Below are 19,084 nucleotides of genomic sequence, written 5' to 3' on the forward strand. Positions count from 1 at the left end.
AAATGGGTCAAAATCGGAAATATTAAAAAAAAAATTTAAAAACTAAAAAAAAAAAATTTTTAAATTAACAAAAAAAAATAAAACAATATTTAAAAAACCATTTCGAAAAAACAACTGGAAAAAAAATTAAATTTTGTTTATTTAAAATAATTAAAATTTTTATTTTAAAGTATATTTTGGTGAAGGGTATATAAAATTCGGCACAAATATAGCTCTCTTACTTGTTTTTATTTGATTTTGAAAATTAAATTAGGAACGTTTGACAGTGAGTAACATGATTTGTTTTAATATGTAAACTGTAAATCCTTGCAAAAAAAATGCAATTAAATATTGGTGTCTGTTAAAGTATCCCTTTAAAGAAAATCAAAATACATACATACATACATCGTATGCAAAAAAGTTTGACATGCAAATTAAGTAACATTAAAAAACTCACACCTTTAGGTAGGAATTTGGCATTAAATGAACTACTTCCCAATTTAAGAAAAGAAAAAGTAACCGTTTTCTTATGATTCTAAACATTTTTAATTTGGCACATTTATTACCCTTCACCCCTTTTAAAAAAACCTAAAAATAAATAAACAACATAAAAGCAACATTTTAAAACGGCGTAACATCAAAATATGCAAATCGCCATGAATCTTGAAAATAAATTTTGCACACAATTCCGCAATTGTCTGTAAAGTAAAAAAAAAGAAGAAAATTTGCGTACGGCTGCTGTCTTAAAGAGGGATATACAGGAAATAATATTTGCGCGCCAAAATAAGAGATAATGAATTTGTGTGTGTGTAAAAATGATTACAGCTTATAAATATTCAAAAAATTAAAAACTAAAGAGGTAAGCCAGCCAGCCAACCTTTGCAACCCCTTCTTTTCTAATTGTAACTATCTATTAATTTTAAGCAAAAGGTCAGCGGCCGTCAAAGAAGAAGTCTTAAAGACAGCAAACACACACAGGCAGAGGAGACACAGGAGATACAAATGCAAAACTATCCCTCATTACGCATGCACGCAAATTACCCTACAAGAAAGCAGAGATAGATACCAAACTCTTGAACTGTTTTGAATACAAACAAATAAATGAAAATAAAAGGATGACAGCCAGGATGAGTTTGATGTCCTTTATCTGTTTTTGTTTATCATTTTTCTATTTTCTTTTTTTTTTTTATTAACCAACAGCTGAGCAATATTTTCAATTTTTATATACATATTTGCAAAAATCATTTAATCAAAGGGTTTTTCGAAATTATAGAAAGAAGCATGCAAAAATTGAACACCAACAAAGAAAATCCTTTAATATCTGTTTTCGCGTATCCTTTAATATAATGATGATATAGGGTTGAGAAGAGAGAATCCTTTCACTTTTCATTAATTTACCTAAAGGCCCAACTTTTCGGGGTCTAACTCAAACCAACAACAACAACAAAATAGAGAAAACTCCTGCTATGCAAAATAAAAAAAATTAACATAAATTTAACTCACACATAGAAACTTGAATACATATGTACACTTAAATATCCATATATACACATACTTATACCACCTTAATATGCAAATTAGTTGGCAAAAAAAAATATTGTTAAATACGCGCCAAAAGAATAAAGGAAACTGTTTTTCTAGTGTTGGTGCCTGCTCCTGGCTCGGCACCACCATGAAAATGTAACATTCATTGATTCATGTGTGGCTGTGTGTTGTTGTTGTTTTGTTGCGAAATTTTATGTTGCATGTTGCTCGTCACACTGGTAAATGGGTGAACTTTTCAATTTAGGCCTCATTGCTGGTGATATGACATTTTTTAGGGAAGTTTTTTTTGGTTTGTTGTATTATTTAACTAAATATGCAAATTAGTTTTTTTTTTCTATTTTTTTATTATTGATAGATGTTCAATAATTTATCATTTTTTTCTGGCTGCAGCGAGTTGTGTTAAAGCGATACTTGCTGAAATTATTTGTTTTATTCAGGTATCACCTGGTTAAATTTCATTGTATTTTATTTATTTATAGAATTTTTATTTGGCTGCATATACAAATGTATGTATTTCTGCTTATGTGTTTGAGTTTTTTGTCTAAAATTGTTTTTAATTAGATGCACGTTTTTTTTCTTTAATAAAAAAAATGAACATTCATTATCGGTTTGAAGTTTACAATGAAATTAACTAATCAAATTAAATGGTTTGGAAATTGAGAAACAATTTTCATTTTATATGCTGCAGTAATTTGCTGTTTTGAATGGTTCTTTTAGAATTTGAAATTTAATTCAGGAATTTACATATACATATAGAAGTTTTGTTATGTTCAGTAACAAAAAACTAACTACTACGAATTATCATCATAAATTGTTTAAAAATTTCCCAATTTTTCCATAGCTTCTATTTTGTATTGAACATTAATTTTCTTAAAAAAAAGATGATTTTAAGCAAAAATCGTGACAAGATACCCAGCTAAACTCAACAAGAGCTTGCCAAATTGTTGAGAGCTACTCAAGCATCAATTTCAAAATGTTTGCGAGCAGCAGGATTCATCCAAAAACAGAAAAACTGAGTACCATAGGATTTCAAGCCGAGAGACCTTGAATGACGATTTTGTATGTCCGAAATGACTCTTGAACACTATGAAAGACTATCATTTCATATGTCCGAAATGATGCTTGAAAGCTATAAGAGAAAATTATTCGTTACTTGCGAGGAAAAATGGGTCCATTATGATCCCGAATCGTAAGAGATCGTACGTCAAGCCCGACCAACCAGCCGAAACGACACCAAAGTCAAATATACATGGCGGTAAGATAATGCTCTGTATTTGGTGGGAGGAAAAGCGTCCTATCTATTATGAGCTGCTAAAATCTGAGCAGACCATCACAGGGTACCTGTACGGAACGCAACTGATTCGTTTGAAGCGAGCATTTGCCGAAAACGCCCAGAATATGCGGGCAGACATGAAACCGTAATATCAGGACAAAGCTGGGCCACATGTAGCAAAACCTGTTAAAAAGTATTTAGAATAAAGTGGTTAGAAAGTTTTGCCTCATCTTACTTAGAGGCCAGACCTTGCCCCGTTCGACTGCTATTTTTTTCGATGGATGCAGAATGCTCTCTGGAATAGAGTACCCCAAATTGGCTTTCTTGGAATCCATATGTTGCCAGAAAGATGGGAAAAAGGTCATAGCTAACAATGGCCAATACTTTGAATCGATCGATTCTTTTCGAATTTATTCACAATTAAGTGAATTAGATAATTTTAACTAAATTGTAGGTGCTTACAAGTGTTTTGTTATTGTAATAAAAACACATGTAAAATTTTAACAAAAACACGTGTAAAATTTGCATTCAAAGTACAACTTTGTGAAAATGAGCGAATTCACTTAATTGTCAATAAATTCGAAAAGACTCCACCGATTTTTATGATCGATATCTCATTTTATTCCTATTACATGTGGCTTTGCGATAAAGCAATAAATCTAAACAATTTCTGCCGTATTCGTTTTTTCATGATTTTTTTAAAACAAAAAAATTTTATTTTCATGTAAAAAATATATTTTTTGCTTCAATTTGTTATTATAACTCCGAAACTATTGAGCAGATTTAAACGCAATATATATGTGAAAATTTGTACATAGCATGGGGAAAATGTTTTCAAAATTCAATCATTCGAAAGAAGAACATTAACTACTCAATTTTATGTATATCAAACAAAAAACTAAAATTTTGTGAAAATGAGCGAATTCACTTAATTGTGTATAAATTCGAAAAAAAATAATCAATTTTTATGATCGATATCTTATTTTGTTGCAATTATTTGTGGCTTTGCGATAAAGCAATAAACTTCAACAATTTCTGACGTTTTCGATTTTACATGAGTTTTTTTAAAACAAATAAATTTGCTATTTTCACGTAAAAAATGTATTTTTTGCTTCAATTTGTTATTATAACTCCGAAACTTCTGAGCCGATTAAAATGCAATATATAAACGGAGTAAAGGTTATGTAAATCTCAACTTTTCTAAGTTTATTTTAATAATATCGGACTAACCGTTTTTGAGTTATCATTAATTATGTAGAGAAACGTCTAAAAAAATTTGGACCATATTTATACTACTGGAACCACAATACATCAAAATTATGCAGTGGTTTAAAAAGCCTTTAAAATTCTTTCGATTTTATTGCCCTGTGTTATAATTGTTTCGTTGATTTCAACAATATTTAAAACCAACATTTTTTGTGTCTCCTGTAAAATTTGTGAAAATGGACTTACATTTGCTTACTAAGCTAACGAAATAGAATTTTGTAATGCTAGCTTCTTTATTAATTTGAACGATTTTATTTCGTCTATAAATCTTAATAGCCCCAATAAATATACATGAATAATGCCGCTCATTTGAAACAAAAACCCCTTAAGAATATTTAAAATAGTAAATATGTACTTATATTATGAGAATTTCTTTTGTCCATACAATAACAAGGTCACTAAGTTACTTTCAACTTCCTCAATAATTTCTTTCAAGACCTTTTAACCTTAAAACGTAAACAACTCTTAAAACTACTATGTAGCCACAAAAAAAGAAACCATAACGAACAAAACTATCAACAGCCATAAAACCTGTACAAAAACAGAAACACTTTCAATAAAAGAAATTTAAATAAAAAAACGAAACCATATGTTTGTCTCTTTGACTCCTAGTTAACAACATAAAATTAAACTAAAAGTTAAAAAACAAACACTGCTTCCTAAAAAAAACTAAAAAAAGAACTAAAACACCAAATGTAAAAACCTTAAGTAACAAAATCCATTTCAGTAAAGGCCTAGGGGTCATAAAATTAAAAAAAGTCCTACAGAAAAAGGGTGCATATCATTAACGCAACCGCGATTTTCCCTAAACTAGAGAAATGAGCCAAACATTTGAACAGCTAAACACATATTCACGTCTACATACACAATTGATTACAGCAATATGCAAAATACTTTTTTGAATTTGAACACTTTGGAAATAAAAAAGAAAACAAATTAAAACATTAAACATGAAATGTTACAATTGTTTATTTAAAAGAACAAAAAGAACAAATGCAGTTGAGATCAAGAATTTGTAATTTACAAATGTGCATAAAACATTATTTGGGTTACTCCCCGTTTTTTTTTAAATTTTGGGACAATTTTATGAGACTTTTATTAAGTGACTTTAGGGAATAATAAATTAAACATATTTCTTTCTTATTTATATATTGTATTTTTTCAAAATGAGATTATTGCAACAATTACTTTTCAAAATGAAGCTGGCTTGCTGGCTGTTCTCATTTGTTACTTACTTACTCTCTTATTTCTGTTTATAAATAAGTGTTTACCAAAGAACCGGAAGTAACGGCAATTATTAGTTGTTGCTTGTTGGGGTATATTTTGCATTTAGCTAAGACATAAACCACTCATTTATTCATTTCAATTCCCAGAATTACGCGAGTGGTGAGTTTATTAAAAGAAAAACCTCCCCTTTAACAAAAAAACAACCCTTTCACAGGATTGTGGAATATAAAACGGAAGTGTTTAATGCGCAGCATCAATTTGCAATTCAGTTAGGCAAAAAATTTTGAAAATTAAAATCAAATAAGAATTTTAATGCGTTTTATTTGAATTACAAAATTAAATTATTATTGGGATGGAAAAAAAAATTTCGAAAAAAAAGTAATTTTTGATTTCGATAATAAATATATGGTATACATTAAGGTGGGTGCCAAATTAAAACAAGTAAGAAAGTATGGTCGGTCAAGCCCGAACATATAATACCCTACACCAAGTAAATGAGTAAAAATATTTTTCTTTTAAAATATCAATAATTTATATTCGTGAGTGATTTTCGGAAGTGGGCCTTATATGGGAGCTATGATCAATTATGGACCGATCACCATAAAATTAGGTCGTGTGATTTATGTCTATATGAAAGTTATTTATGTTGATTTTTGTGTATATACCAACATTTTTAAGTGATTTAAGCACGTTAAAGTGATTTTCGAAAGCGGGTCTATATGGGAGCTATGACTAATTATGGACCGATGGTAACAAAATTTGGTAACATGAATTTTGTATATATAAAACTTATTTGGAGCGAAATTTGTGTAGATACATAGATAAATTAATCATTTATGACCGATAAAGTCCAATTTCGAAAGGACATTTGTATGGGGCTAGGTGAAATAATGGACCGATTTCAGCCAGTTTCAATAGGCTTCGTCCTTGGGCCGAAAAAATTATATATTCCAAATTTTATCGAAATATCTTCAAAATTGCGACCTGTACTCTGCACACAAGGTTTACATGGACAGCCAGCCAGACGGACGGACATCGTTTAATCGACTCAGAAAGGTCGATCGGTATACTTTAAGGTGGGTGTAAGACCAATATTTTTGAACGTTACACACATCTGCACAAACGCATTATACCCTCCCCACTATGGTGGTGTAGGGTATAAATATTTTCATGTTACTAAGTTTGGTAGCAAACGAAATTAATTTTCTGCCTCCGGTTTCTTGTTGAATCTTTCAAAAATGTATTTAAAATTGACAATAGAGCATGATATGCACTGTTATTCTAGGTATTTATTTGTAAAATTTAGAAATCAATTGTAATTACATACATACATATAACATGAAATTTATAGAGAAAAAAGTATTACAAAAATGTTTACAGAAGTGAAAGAAAAGATAAGAAAAGATAGGGCATCAAAAACGGAAAAAATTTAGAGGCTTTTTAAACCACTACACAATTTTGATGTATTGTGGTTCCAGTAGTACAAATATAGCCCAAATTTTAAATTCTATGGAAAGGTTTTTTTAAAAAAAAAGTAAGAAAAAAATGTGAATTTTTTTAGACGTAATTTATGATTACTCAAATTTTATTCTTTATTTTATTTTTTTATTTATCCAATATTATTAAAATAAAATTAAAAACAAATTCATTTTCATATCCTTTAATCCATATAGCAAATTGAAATTGAAGCAAAAAATATATTTTTACGTGGAAATGGCAAATTTTTTTGTTTTAAAAAACTCATGAAAAATCGAAAAGGGCAGAAATTGTTAGGGTTTATTGCTTTAACGCAAAGCCACATATAATAGCAACAACATGAGATATCGATCGTAAAAATCTATGAATTCTTTTCGTATTAATTCACAATTAAGTGAATTCGATCATTTTCACAAAACTTTAGGTTTTTGTTTGATATACAGTTAATGTATAGTAGTTAATGTTCTTCTTTTGAATGATTCAATTTTAAAAAGATTTTCCCCATGCTATGTACAAATTTTCACATACATATATATTGCGTTTTAATCGGCTTAGTATTTTCGGAGTTATAATAACAAATTTAAGCAACAAATATAGTTTTTAAGTGAAAATATCTATTTTTTTATTTAAAAAAAATCATGAAAAATCGAAAACGGCAGACATTTTTCAGATTTATTGCTTTATAGCAAATTCACATGTAATTGGAACAAAATGAGATATCTATCATAATAATCGATGGATTCTTTTCGAATTTATTCACAATTAAGTGAATTCGCTCATTTTCAGAAACTTTTATGAGCATTAGGGCTATAACTTTTTGACATTTTTTGCAAATATCAAAATGGCCCTCTAGCATAGTCGAATAGACCATTGGAAGTTATTTTTTTTGCAATAAAAAAAAATTTAATTTAAAAATATTAAATTTTTAGAAAAAAAATTTTGCTATAAAATTTTTTCAATTTTGTTTACCCAAAAATATTTACAATTTTTATTTGAAAGTATAATTTGGTGAAGAGTATATAAGGGAATATATAGCTCTCTTACTAATTTATTTGACCTTGTTGATCTAATTTTTAAAATTCAATGGGCAGCTAATTCACGATTATGTTGCTGGGGATCTGTTAATATTACAATTAATAAGTTTTCTGGGTCGACAAAGGCCTTTAAAGTTGTTGGTAAACATCTGCTAAGTTTGATTAGTTCAAAGAGGTGTCGATGTCCGTCTTTACAGCTGGAAAGAGTTTTTATAGAAAACCACACTAGAGCGTAAACCTTTACAATATATATTGCAAGAGTTTTCAGATTTGTTGTGCGAACATCTAACAGATCCTGTAGGTGTTGATGATTTCTCCTATATTTCCATACATTTTTCAATAACGATTGCTTATATTTCTTTATATGTTGGCTCATTTTTAGTTTTCCTCTCATATTTCAATTCATGAAATTTCATCAGATTTGCATAAGTTGGCAATATATTATATTCCAAATCACGCAAAACACCAAATAAAAGCTCTTCCAACTATTCCATTTCACAGATTATGAAAAAGACTTCGTGTTGTAAGAAACAAAGAAGTTGTACGGGGATTACACTGTTTCTATAATTGTCTTTCCATGTTTTTTTAATTTATAACGAGCTAAATTTTATTTTATTTTTCCCTTTAATGTAATGTTAATTTTTGTTTTCCACGGCCATAAGTTTTTTTAAGTTTTCTAGAATTTCAAATTTCAAATATTTTTATAATAACTTCAGCCAGTATTTGAATCTGTGACAAGCGATATTTGTTTGTTTCCAATCACGAAATTCTTTCAACTCAACAAACTAAACCAAGAGGCTTTCCAACTATTGTAAAAACATTGGAATTTCTCTGACGTTCAAAATTCAATTGCGTCATATTTATACGACTTTAAAGCACATGCTTTCAAACCCAAACGAAATCAAGCAACCAACCAACCAACCATTCCATTCAATTTCATACAGCCAACCCACCTGTTTACAATTTGTATCAGTAACAAAATCTTATTTCGTAAATCTTCTTCATATAAATAAAACTATAAATAAAAACTAAAGCTAAAGTTAAAGTTAAATAAAGAAAAACTAGTTTCGTAGCTAATTACGTTTTTAAGGTTTTTCGTATATTTTTTTTATGAAACCCCAATTTTGTAACAAAAAAGTCATAAAATTTTATCCCACCGTGCGTTTAGTATTTGGTTGTTTGTTGTGTTGTTTCTTTCTATATTTGTTAAAATGTTTATTATCGCTAAAGTTCAATCATTCTCATCGTCATCTTTATTAGCAGCAGGTATTTTAAATTCAAACAAAAATGTTGCTGCCTATTGGTATTGGACTGTAGATAACTTTTTTTTTTTTTCATTTTTTTGTTGGAGGTTTAAGGTGGCCTGTAAAGCTTTGTTATTGGGTTCCTATTTTTTTATTTTAATTAAAAGTCCAATAAAATATATAATAAATTGATAAACCAACAGAAGATTATCATTGAGGCAGCATGTGAAGCTTCTTAAGTTACGGAGTAGTAGTGGACAAAATAGAAATTGTTGGGAAGTTATAAAAATGTTGCCTTAACATTATTGATTAATATTTATTGTATTGTGTATCAATTACCGCCTTCATTACTGAGAAGTAGTTGGGTAATCACTTGAAATATCCTTCATCTGTAAAATATGCTGAAGCTATTTTGTTTCTGACAACTTGCCGGTGGTTAAACTTTACTTAAAGCAATATTTCACCATAACATTCCTACGCAAATCTTAGAATTCGTATTTTGACTAAATTTAGATTTCATCTAATAAATGCAAAAATGTATATCAAATCGAACGGTAGATTATAGATTACTCGTTTAAAATTAAATTAAAATATGTAAATTTTCCGAATAATTTTTAGGTGAAGCATAAACTAAATTTGCATTCTTAGTTAGTTTTAATAGCACTGAGGAATAATATTAAATAAATTTATATCGAAATGACAGTAATTTGATAAGAAACTAACGTTAAAAACTATAAACATACATTAAAATAACTGTAAAATGTTAAAAACTAAAAAAACATCGTTAAACAAGTCGTTACCATTATATGGGTTAAATTATTAATAATTATAGCTGTTAATTTTGATATTGGTAATACATATCCATTTATATCTTTAAGAATCTACAAAATTGTAAATAAATTTCTTTAATCATTTACATTTTGCAGAGTTTAATAGCCTTTTTAGAGAACTGCGAATTATAACACTTTTTTTATTTAGTTTGATTTAATTAATTTTCCCCTGTAAACTTTCAAATTTATGAGGTTTTGCCAACTTATTTATGCCCTAAAACTTGCTCCAAAAAAATGCTCCAAAACTGTTTAAATAAACAACTTTAATGTTTTTATAGCATTTATATTTTAACTGTTTTATTTTCGTATTTCTGTCTTTTTTTTGTAATTTAATGTTGGGAATTTATAAATAAATTCATGCATATTTTTTTTTATTTTTTTTAAGCAATCATAAAAAAACTTGTTAATTTTTTTGTTAATCAACAATAAAAACAAACGAACAAACAAATTAGCTTAAACAAAACTAAAATTTCAACAAATTCAAGACATTTTTTTTTTTGATTCATTTAGGCTGTTTTGTGTGAATTTTATTTTGTCATAAAGTATTTTATCTCTTCCTCTACTGCTTTATCCAGCCTAGTTAAAACAAGTAAGAGTGCTATATTCGGCTGTGCCGAATCTTATATACCCTTCACCAAATTATACTTCAAAATTTTAAATATTTTTAGGTAAACAAAATTTAATTTTTTTTCCAGTTGTTTTTTGAATTATTTGAAAAAAAAAATTTTTCGATTGTTATTTTAAATTTAATTATTTTTTTTTTTTAAATTTAAAATTTTTTTTTTTTTAAATTTAAAAATTTTTTTTTTTTAAAATTTAAAAAATTTTTTTTTTGTTTTTTCAATTTTTTTTTTAAAAAAAAAATTCGGGTTCAAAATTTTTTCCCGATTTTGACCCATTGTAGGTCCAACTTACTATATTATTATATACGTCGTTGCAAATGTCTTTGAAATATCTATCATTAGATATCCATATTGTCTATATTAATGTCTTAGTAATCCAGATATAGGTAAAAAATAGGTCAAAAATAGAGGTTGTCTTGGTTTTTTCCTCATATCTCAGCCATTTGTGATCCCGAAGATATCTGGGGTCTTCAGAAAACTGATTTCAACAGACAGACAGACAGACAGACGGACAGACAGACAGACAGACAGACAGACAGACAGACAGACAGACAGACAGACAGACAGACAGACAGACAGACAGACAGACAGACAGACAGACAGACAGACAGACAGACAGACAGACAGACAGACAGACAGACAGACAGACAGACAGACAGACAGACAGACAGACAGACAGACAGACAGACAGACAGACAGACAGACAGACAGACAGACAGACAGACAGACAGACAGACAGACAGACAGACAGACAGACAGACAGACAGACAGACAGACAGACAGACAGACAGACGGACATGGCTTAATCGACTCCGCTATCTATAAGGATCCAGAATATATATACTTTATAGGGTCGGAAATGAAAAATGTAGAAATTACAAACGGAATGACAAACTTATATATACCCTTCTCACGAAGCTGAAGGGTATAATTAAAGTTTTTTTATCTGATCTCAAATTAAGAGCTTATTTAAGTTGGCTTAATACTCGCTGTGTGTGAAGTTTGTATTTATTTGGATTTAAGTTGTTTCTAATACGACCACAATTTTAAGAAAAAATATTCTTCAAAAAAAAGTTTGTCAATTGTTTAATAAGAGTATGTTTGTATGTTTTCTAAATATCATCGTTTAAGATTATGGTGTTTGCCTGTGTAGTAGAGAGAAAGAATTATTTGTAGTGATTTTTTTGGGGTTTTCTTTAGAGTTTTAGATCCGCTTTAATTAAGTTGTTTTATGGCTGGGATTTAATTAAGATTTAACCATATTTATACCCTACACCACCATAGTGGGGAGGGTATAATGCGTTTGTGCAGATATTAAAAAATATTAGTCTAACACCCATCTTAAAGTATACCAATCGACTTAGTATCACTTTCTGAGTCGATTAAGCGATGTCCGTCCGTCCGTCTGGTTGGCTGGCTGGCTGTCCATGTAAACCTTGTGCGCAGAGTACAGGTCGCAATTTTTAAGATATTTCGATCAAATTTGGTACATATTATTTTTTCGGCTCAAGGACGAAGCCTATTGAAACTGGCTGAAATCGGTCCATTATTTCACCTAGCCCCCATACAAAGTCCTTCCGAAATTGGACTTTATCCGCCATAAATGTTTAATTTATATATGTATCTCCACAAATTCCGCTCCAAATAAGTTTTATATATACAAAATTCATGTCACCAAATTTTGTTACGATCGGTCCATAATTAGTCATAGCTCCCATATAGACCCGCTTCCGAAAATCACTTTAACGTGCATAAATCGCTTAAAAATTTTGGTATACTTACAAAATTCAGCATAGTTACCTTTAATATAGATATAAATCACTCGACCTAATTTCATGGTGATCGGTCCATAATTGGTCATAGCTCCCATATTAGGCCCACTTCCGAAATTCACTCAAAAATATAAATTATTGAAATTTTAAAAGAAAAATGTTTTTGCTCTTTTACTTACTGTAGGGTATTATATGGTTGGGCTTGACCGACCATACTTTCTTATTTATTTTTTGTTGTGTTCAAGTTATGTCTTTAGTTACAAGTTGTTAATTAGAATGTTCAGAAGATGAATGGACTTTAATTTGTGTGATAATGATCAAAACTAGGCTCGATAATCTTCATAACTTCTTAATGTCCATCAAATATAACAATTGAGTCAGCTGAAGATAGTCCCGCACATATATGGGGCATTTCATGTCAAGTGAACCAAATTTTGAAATCGATGTCTTCCGATCGGGATGAAATTTGCACCAAGGTTAGCTCTATTGGATAGTAACTCAGACACAATTTTTCAACAACATCGGTCGAGAACTCTCTGAGTTATAGGGGGTAAAATTTTGACAATTTGGTCAAACAGGGGTTTTTTCTTATCCATGTAACTTATTACCTATTGTTCTTAGCAAAATGTGTCCCAAATAGTATAGATAGCTATTTCTTCGATCTTTTTTTAAAATGGGTCCTTTTTTTTTTTTTTTTTTTTTTCTTAAAATAAAGTTTAGATATTTTCCTTGAACACCTACTTGGTCGCTTAGTGGGATGCGAGTGGGATATCTATCAAAATAAATATTTTGTAACTCAAAACATAAAATTTTTGACTTTTTTTGCAAAATCAAAAACTTTGTTGACTTTTTTTTTTCAAAATGGACCCTTTTTTAATCTTTTTTTTTAGGTCAAACAAAAGCTTAGATATTATCCTTGAAGACCCTTTTGGTCGCTTAGTGGGATGCGAGTGGGATATCTATCAAAATAAATATTTTTTAACTCAAGACTTACAATTTTTGACTTTTTTTTTGCAAATACGATTTTTTTTCCAAATGGGCCCTTTTTTTAAAATTTTTTTTGTAGTCAAAAGAAAGCTTAGGTCCATTCCTTTAAGATATTTTTAGTCCCTTAGTGGGATGCGAGTGGGATATCTATCAAAATAAATATTTTGTAACGCAAGACATACAATTTTTTAATTTTTTTTTGCAAAATCAAAATTTTTTCCAATATGGGCCCTTTTTTAATTTTTTTTTTTGCTCAAAAGAAAGCCTAGGTCCATTCCTTTAAGATATTTTTAGTCCCTTAGTGGGATGCGAGTGGGATATCTATCAAAATAAATGTTTTAACACAAAAATTGTATGTCTTGAGTTACAAAACATTTATTTTGATATATATCCCACTCGCATCCCACTAAGCGATCAAAACCATCTTAAAGGAATAGGCCTAAGCTTTCTTTATAGCAAAAAAAAAAAATTACAAAAAGGGCCCATTTTAAAAAAAAGTCAAAAAAGTTTTTGATTTTGCCAAAAAATCAAAAATTGTATATCTTGAGTTACAAAATATTTATTTTGATAGATATCCCACTCGTATCCCACTAAGGGACCTAAAATATCTTAAAGGAATGGACCTAAGCTTTCTTTTGACTAAAAAAAAATTTTAAAAAAGGGCCCATTTTGAAAAAAAAATTCGAATTTGCAAAAAAAAAAAAGTCAATAATTGAATGTCTTGAGTTACAACATTTTTATTTTAATAGATATCCTACTCACATCTTCCTAAGTGACAAAATAGGTCTTAAAGGAAAAGACCTAAGCTTTCTTTTGAGCAAAAAAAAATTTTTAAAAAAAGTCCCATATTGGAAAAAAATTTCGATTTTGCAAAAAAAAATTAAAAAATTGTTACAAAATATTTATTTTGATAGATATCCCACTCGCATCCCACTAAGGGACTAAAAATATCTTAAAGGAATGGACCTAAGCTTTCTTTTGACTACAAAAAAAATTTTAAAAAAAGGGCCCATTTGGAAAAAAATCGTATTTGCAAAAAAAAAAGTCAAAAATTGTAAGTCTTGAGTTAAAAAATATTTATTTTGATAGGGTCTTCAAGGATAATATCTAAGCTTTTGTTTGACCTAAAAAAAAAGATTAAAAAAGGGTCCATTTTGAAAAAAAAAGTCAACAAAGTTTTTGATTTTGCAAAAAAAGTCAAAAATTTTATGTTTTGAGTACAAAATATTTATTTTGATAGATATCCCACTCGCATCCCACTAAGCGACCAAGTAGGTGTTCAAGGAAAATATCTAAACTTTATTTTAAGAAAAAAAAAAAAGACCCATTTTAAAAAAAAGTCAAAACAGTTTTTGATTTCGGAAAAAAAATATTAAAAATTTTTTATTTTTTTTTTTAAATATTTTTTTTCGAAAGATCGAAGAAATAGCTATCTATACTATTTGGGACACATTTTGCTAAGAACAATAGGTAATAAGTTACATGGATAAGAAAAAACCCCTGTTTGACCAAATTGTCAAAATTTTACCCCCTATAACTCAGAGAGTTCTCGACCGATGTTGTTGAAAAATTGTGTCTGAGTTACTATCCAATAGAGCTAACCTTGGTGCAAATTTCATCCCGATCGGAAGACATCGATTTCAAAAGTTGGTTCACTTGACATGAAATCCCCCATATGTATAAATTCTTATCCCTCTCTTCTGTGATATTCATATAAAAAATTTGAGCTTTTTTAATTTCTCATAAATTTTTTAAAAAAAATTTCCTATAAAACTAAGTAATGTTTTAAGAAATTTGCTCTGAAGATCCTACTAAGTACGGCATAATTTCAAGTAACATAATTCAGACAAACAGGCTGAGAAAAGTCATGTTTACGACATGATTGCGGCAACAATGCATCATAAATGATTGTGGCAAACAACTTTATGGTTAAATACATTTCATTTCAACAATAACTTGTTTTATACAGCAATGTTTTGGTTCATATTTTATGATTCATTATAATGATTGTAGGTTGAAAATATCATTGAATTTCAACCATGCTTTTTTTGTGGAAATAACTACAACTAAATTATAATAACTTTATAAAACTGTACTTATATTTATAATTATGACACGATCACAAATACTCCATAATATGATCATGCGTATACAACCATATAATGATTATGTCTCCTAATAATTTTAAAAATAATTATGTTATGATTGAGCTGGAATCAAATTATGGTTGAACCCAATCATATTATGGGTAGTCCAATCATATCAACCACATGATTATTTTTAAAATTTCTATGAGACATAATGATTGAGCTGGAATTAAAATATGGTTGAATCCAATCATATTCAACCATAACATGATTATTTTTAAAATTATTAAGAGACATAATCATTATGTATATGGTTGTATACACATTATGGAGTATTATATGATCATATCAGCTATCTGGTTTTCATGATCATATTATGCTTGACGAGGATTCATAATATGGTTGAAAATAATCATATTTTTTCTTTGCGTGTAGTATGAACAAATAACTTGATACATACTTTCATGATCGGCTACTTTAGTGACACAAAAATTAATATTAAGAATTTATGGACTCTTCAACAAGCTCTATTATTTTTATCGGCCCACAAAAGGCTAATTTTTTGGGAATTTCAAGGAGTGTGGGTTGGATTATTGTGACAATTGATTTAATAAATTTCCTGCTGCGAAATTTCAATATGTGCTTACAAGGAAAAAAAAAATTTGTTTAATTTTTGGCTAAAAATTTGTTAATTAGTATCAGTATTTCGCATATACATATAACGGAATCGTAGTAATCTACAATGAATTAACTTTAAAATAAACTTGTAAAGTAAAAATCGGTTAGAAAAATGTTATGTTATTTAAAATTATTTCGAATATTATGTCACAAAAAAATTAAAACGAATCTTGAATTTAAAAAAAAAAAAATTTTTTAAATTAAAAAAATAAATTTAAAAATTTTTTTTTTTTTTAAATTAAAAAAAATAAAAATTAAATTTTAAAAAAACAAAAATTTTTTTTCAATTTAAAATTCAAAAAAATTTAAATTTTGTGATTTTTATTATTATTTTTATTGAAATTATTAAAAACATTTTTTTTTAAATTTTAAAATGAAATTTTTATTTTAATTATCAAAAAATTTCATTTCAAAATTTAAAAAAAAAAATGTTTTTAATAATATTCAATAATAATAAAAAATCACAAAATTTAAATTTTTTTGAATTTTAATTGAAAAAAATTTTTTTTTTTTTAAATTTAATTTTTTTTTAATTTTAAAAAAACATTTTTTTAAATTTATTAGTAAATAAAATTGTATGCTAAAAATTATTTTTTTTTGTTTAAAAAAATTCGGGTTAAAAAATATTTTTTCCCAATTTTGATCCGACTTACTATGGCGTCATTGGTCTTTTAAATATCTATCTTTAGATATCCATATTGTATATATTAATGACTTTGTAATCCAGATATAGATCAAAAATAGGTAAAAAAAATCGAGTTAGTCCTGGTTTTTTCTTCAATCTCAACCATTAATGGGTTGAGATTTTCTCGATTTTAAATAGAAACAGAACCGGGTCGATAGCGGTTATATTGATGTATGAATGATGTATGTAGGTTATTTGGGGGCTACGGAAAGTTGATTACAACATATAGACGGACATGGCTATATCGACTCTGCTATCTATAACGATCCAGAATTTATATACTTTTTGGGGATGCAAATGAAAAATGTAGAAATTTCAAATGGAATGCCCGACGCGGATTTAGGTCAACCATTTGGGGTGTTGAAATGAAAATTTGTTTTACATTTTGATTTTTTTCCTTTTCGGGTTTGGGATAGGGAAAATAAAAATCGGTTGGAAAAATACTTTCAACAACAAAATAAGTAGTTATATAAAAAATTGTAAAGTTATATAAAAAATTGTAGGTAGTAGTCATTGAAAAGTTTTTGTCTAGTTAAATATAGTTTTTGCTGGATATTGTGATGACTAGAGAAACCGGAAATATGCTCTAAACGCTTTAAATATGCAGTAAAAACTTTAAAATATGCTCTTAAAATTTAAAAAATATGTTCTTAAAAAACAAACTTTTACATCATTTTTAACCAAAAAATATACTTTTATTTAAAAAAATCAATACAATTCATTTCTAAAAAAAATAAATACAACATAAAAACAATAGGAACTTAAGTTATGAAAAGTCCTCGAGACGTATTTTTTGATGATATTTTATATAAATATAAAGTCACTTCTTCAATTAAGGTTATTATTGCAATAAATTACAAAATGTTTACTTAGATTTTCAAATAAAAATCGTTGTCTATTGGATCTGAAAACATTTTTATACATAGAAAATGTTCTTTCGACATCAATTAATGTTATAGGAGCAAATTTAAAAGATAATATTTCTTTAACACTTAGAACGGTTGAGTTTGAATTAGAACTAAAATTTGATATTTAGATGGCGCTATTATTAAAATAGTGCTTATTTTATATTAAAAAAATATATTTTTCAATTTTGAATTTTAAGCAAAGGAAGTAAAAACCTGTAACACAACAGCGAAAAATAAGTAAGACAAAATTTGTTTTTGATAAAGTCAAAATATGCTATTAAACAGTAAAATATGCTCTAAAAACGCAATAATATGACATAACAAATATATGCAAAAATATGCATTTAAGGGTCAAATATGCAAAAATATGCACTAACAAATCGATGCCAAAATTCTTAAATAGTTCTGAGACGTGTAAATATATTATACATGTGCCCATTAGATTCACCAGAAAAAATATGCATTTGCATATTTTGGTTTCCCTGGTGATGACTAAACAATATCTTAAGGAAGTGTGTTAACGACTGGGATTCAAAAACAAAACTTTCATTTTATTTGCAAATCTTTCAAATTTAATGTGAACTAAAAAAAAACAGTTCCTTGTAACAATTACAGTGGTAACAACTAACGAATTATTAATTATTAATTACTAATTACTAATAATAATATAATATTTTTGTTATTAAAAAACATATTTTTACTTTCAGCCTTCAGCACGAAAAGCGGTGGATGGTGATGATGTTTCTTTTACGGGCGGCCATGTGAGTTCAGTGACTGAAACGTTTCTTTGGCAGTTTATTAATAATGGTTGAAGAGAGTAACACAAACACACATGAATAGTTTTACAACAAAGTTACATTTTTCTGTTTTTGTTAATAAAAAGCCAGGCAGGGCGTCGCGTCGGTGGCAATGATACAAAATAATAACAAATTTGTTTAGAAAATACTCAAACAACAAACAAACAAACAAGGCAATTGGCGTTTCAAAATAACGAGCATGATAATGATGACGATGTTGATCGTAGAGTTGGCGGTTACGGTAATGTTTATGGCAGCGGTGGTGGTGGTAAAGGTGTTTAACATAAATAGCAGGCTCAATGATGGTTTCGTTTTATTACATTAAACTATTACTACTACATATGTAGTTGGTTTTTTATTTTTATTTTAGCCACGGTCAGGCCAACAAACCAATTCAATATCGTGTACATAGTTTTATTTTATATATATAGATTGTACATATCTATGTATAAGTGTGGTTTAAACTCACACTATTTTGAATAAATTCTATACATATGTATATGAACATAATTGCACCTGTATCGCTGTGTATCCCATGTAAACATTGGATTGCTGTTTAATATCGCTGTGAGAAATTTATACAAATACATAGAGACTGTTTTTTCGTTACTGCAATTGTTGTTAGTGAATGTTTTTATTTCTAAATTTTGTTTTTCTTACTGCTGTTTGTGAA

The 19,084-nt window shown here is 28.2% G+C and overlaps 1 protein-coding gene across 1 annotated transcript in view; it reads left to right on the forward strand.

Moving 5' to 3' along the window:
• LOC135953883 (putative uncharacterized protein DDB_G0292330) overlaps positions 1 to 18,693 on the forward strand; it is a 29,632-nt gene extending 10,939 nt beyond the window's left edge. The window contains exons 2-3 of the mRNA XM_065503909.1: positions 18,322 to 18,375; positions 18,610 to 18,693. Of these exons, the coding sequence (XP_065359981.1) occupies positions 18,322 to 18,375; positions 18,610 to 18,693 (138 nt within the window). The remainder of the gene's footprint in view (positions 1 to 18,321; positions 18,376 to 18,609) is intronic.
• Positions 18,694 to 19,084: the final 391 nt, after the last annotated feature.

Source organism: Calliphora vicina, chromosome 3, assembly GCF_958450345.1.
Source record: "Calliphora vicina chromosome 3, idCalVici1.1, whole genome shotgun sequence".
Classification (NCBI taxonomy): domain Eukaryota; kingdom Metazoa; phylum Arthropoda; class Insecta; order Diptera; family Calliphoridae; genus Calliphora; species Calliphora vicina.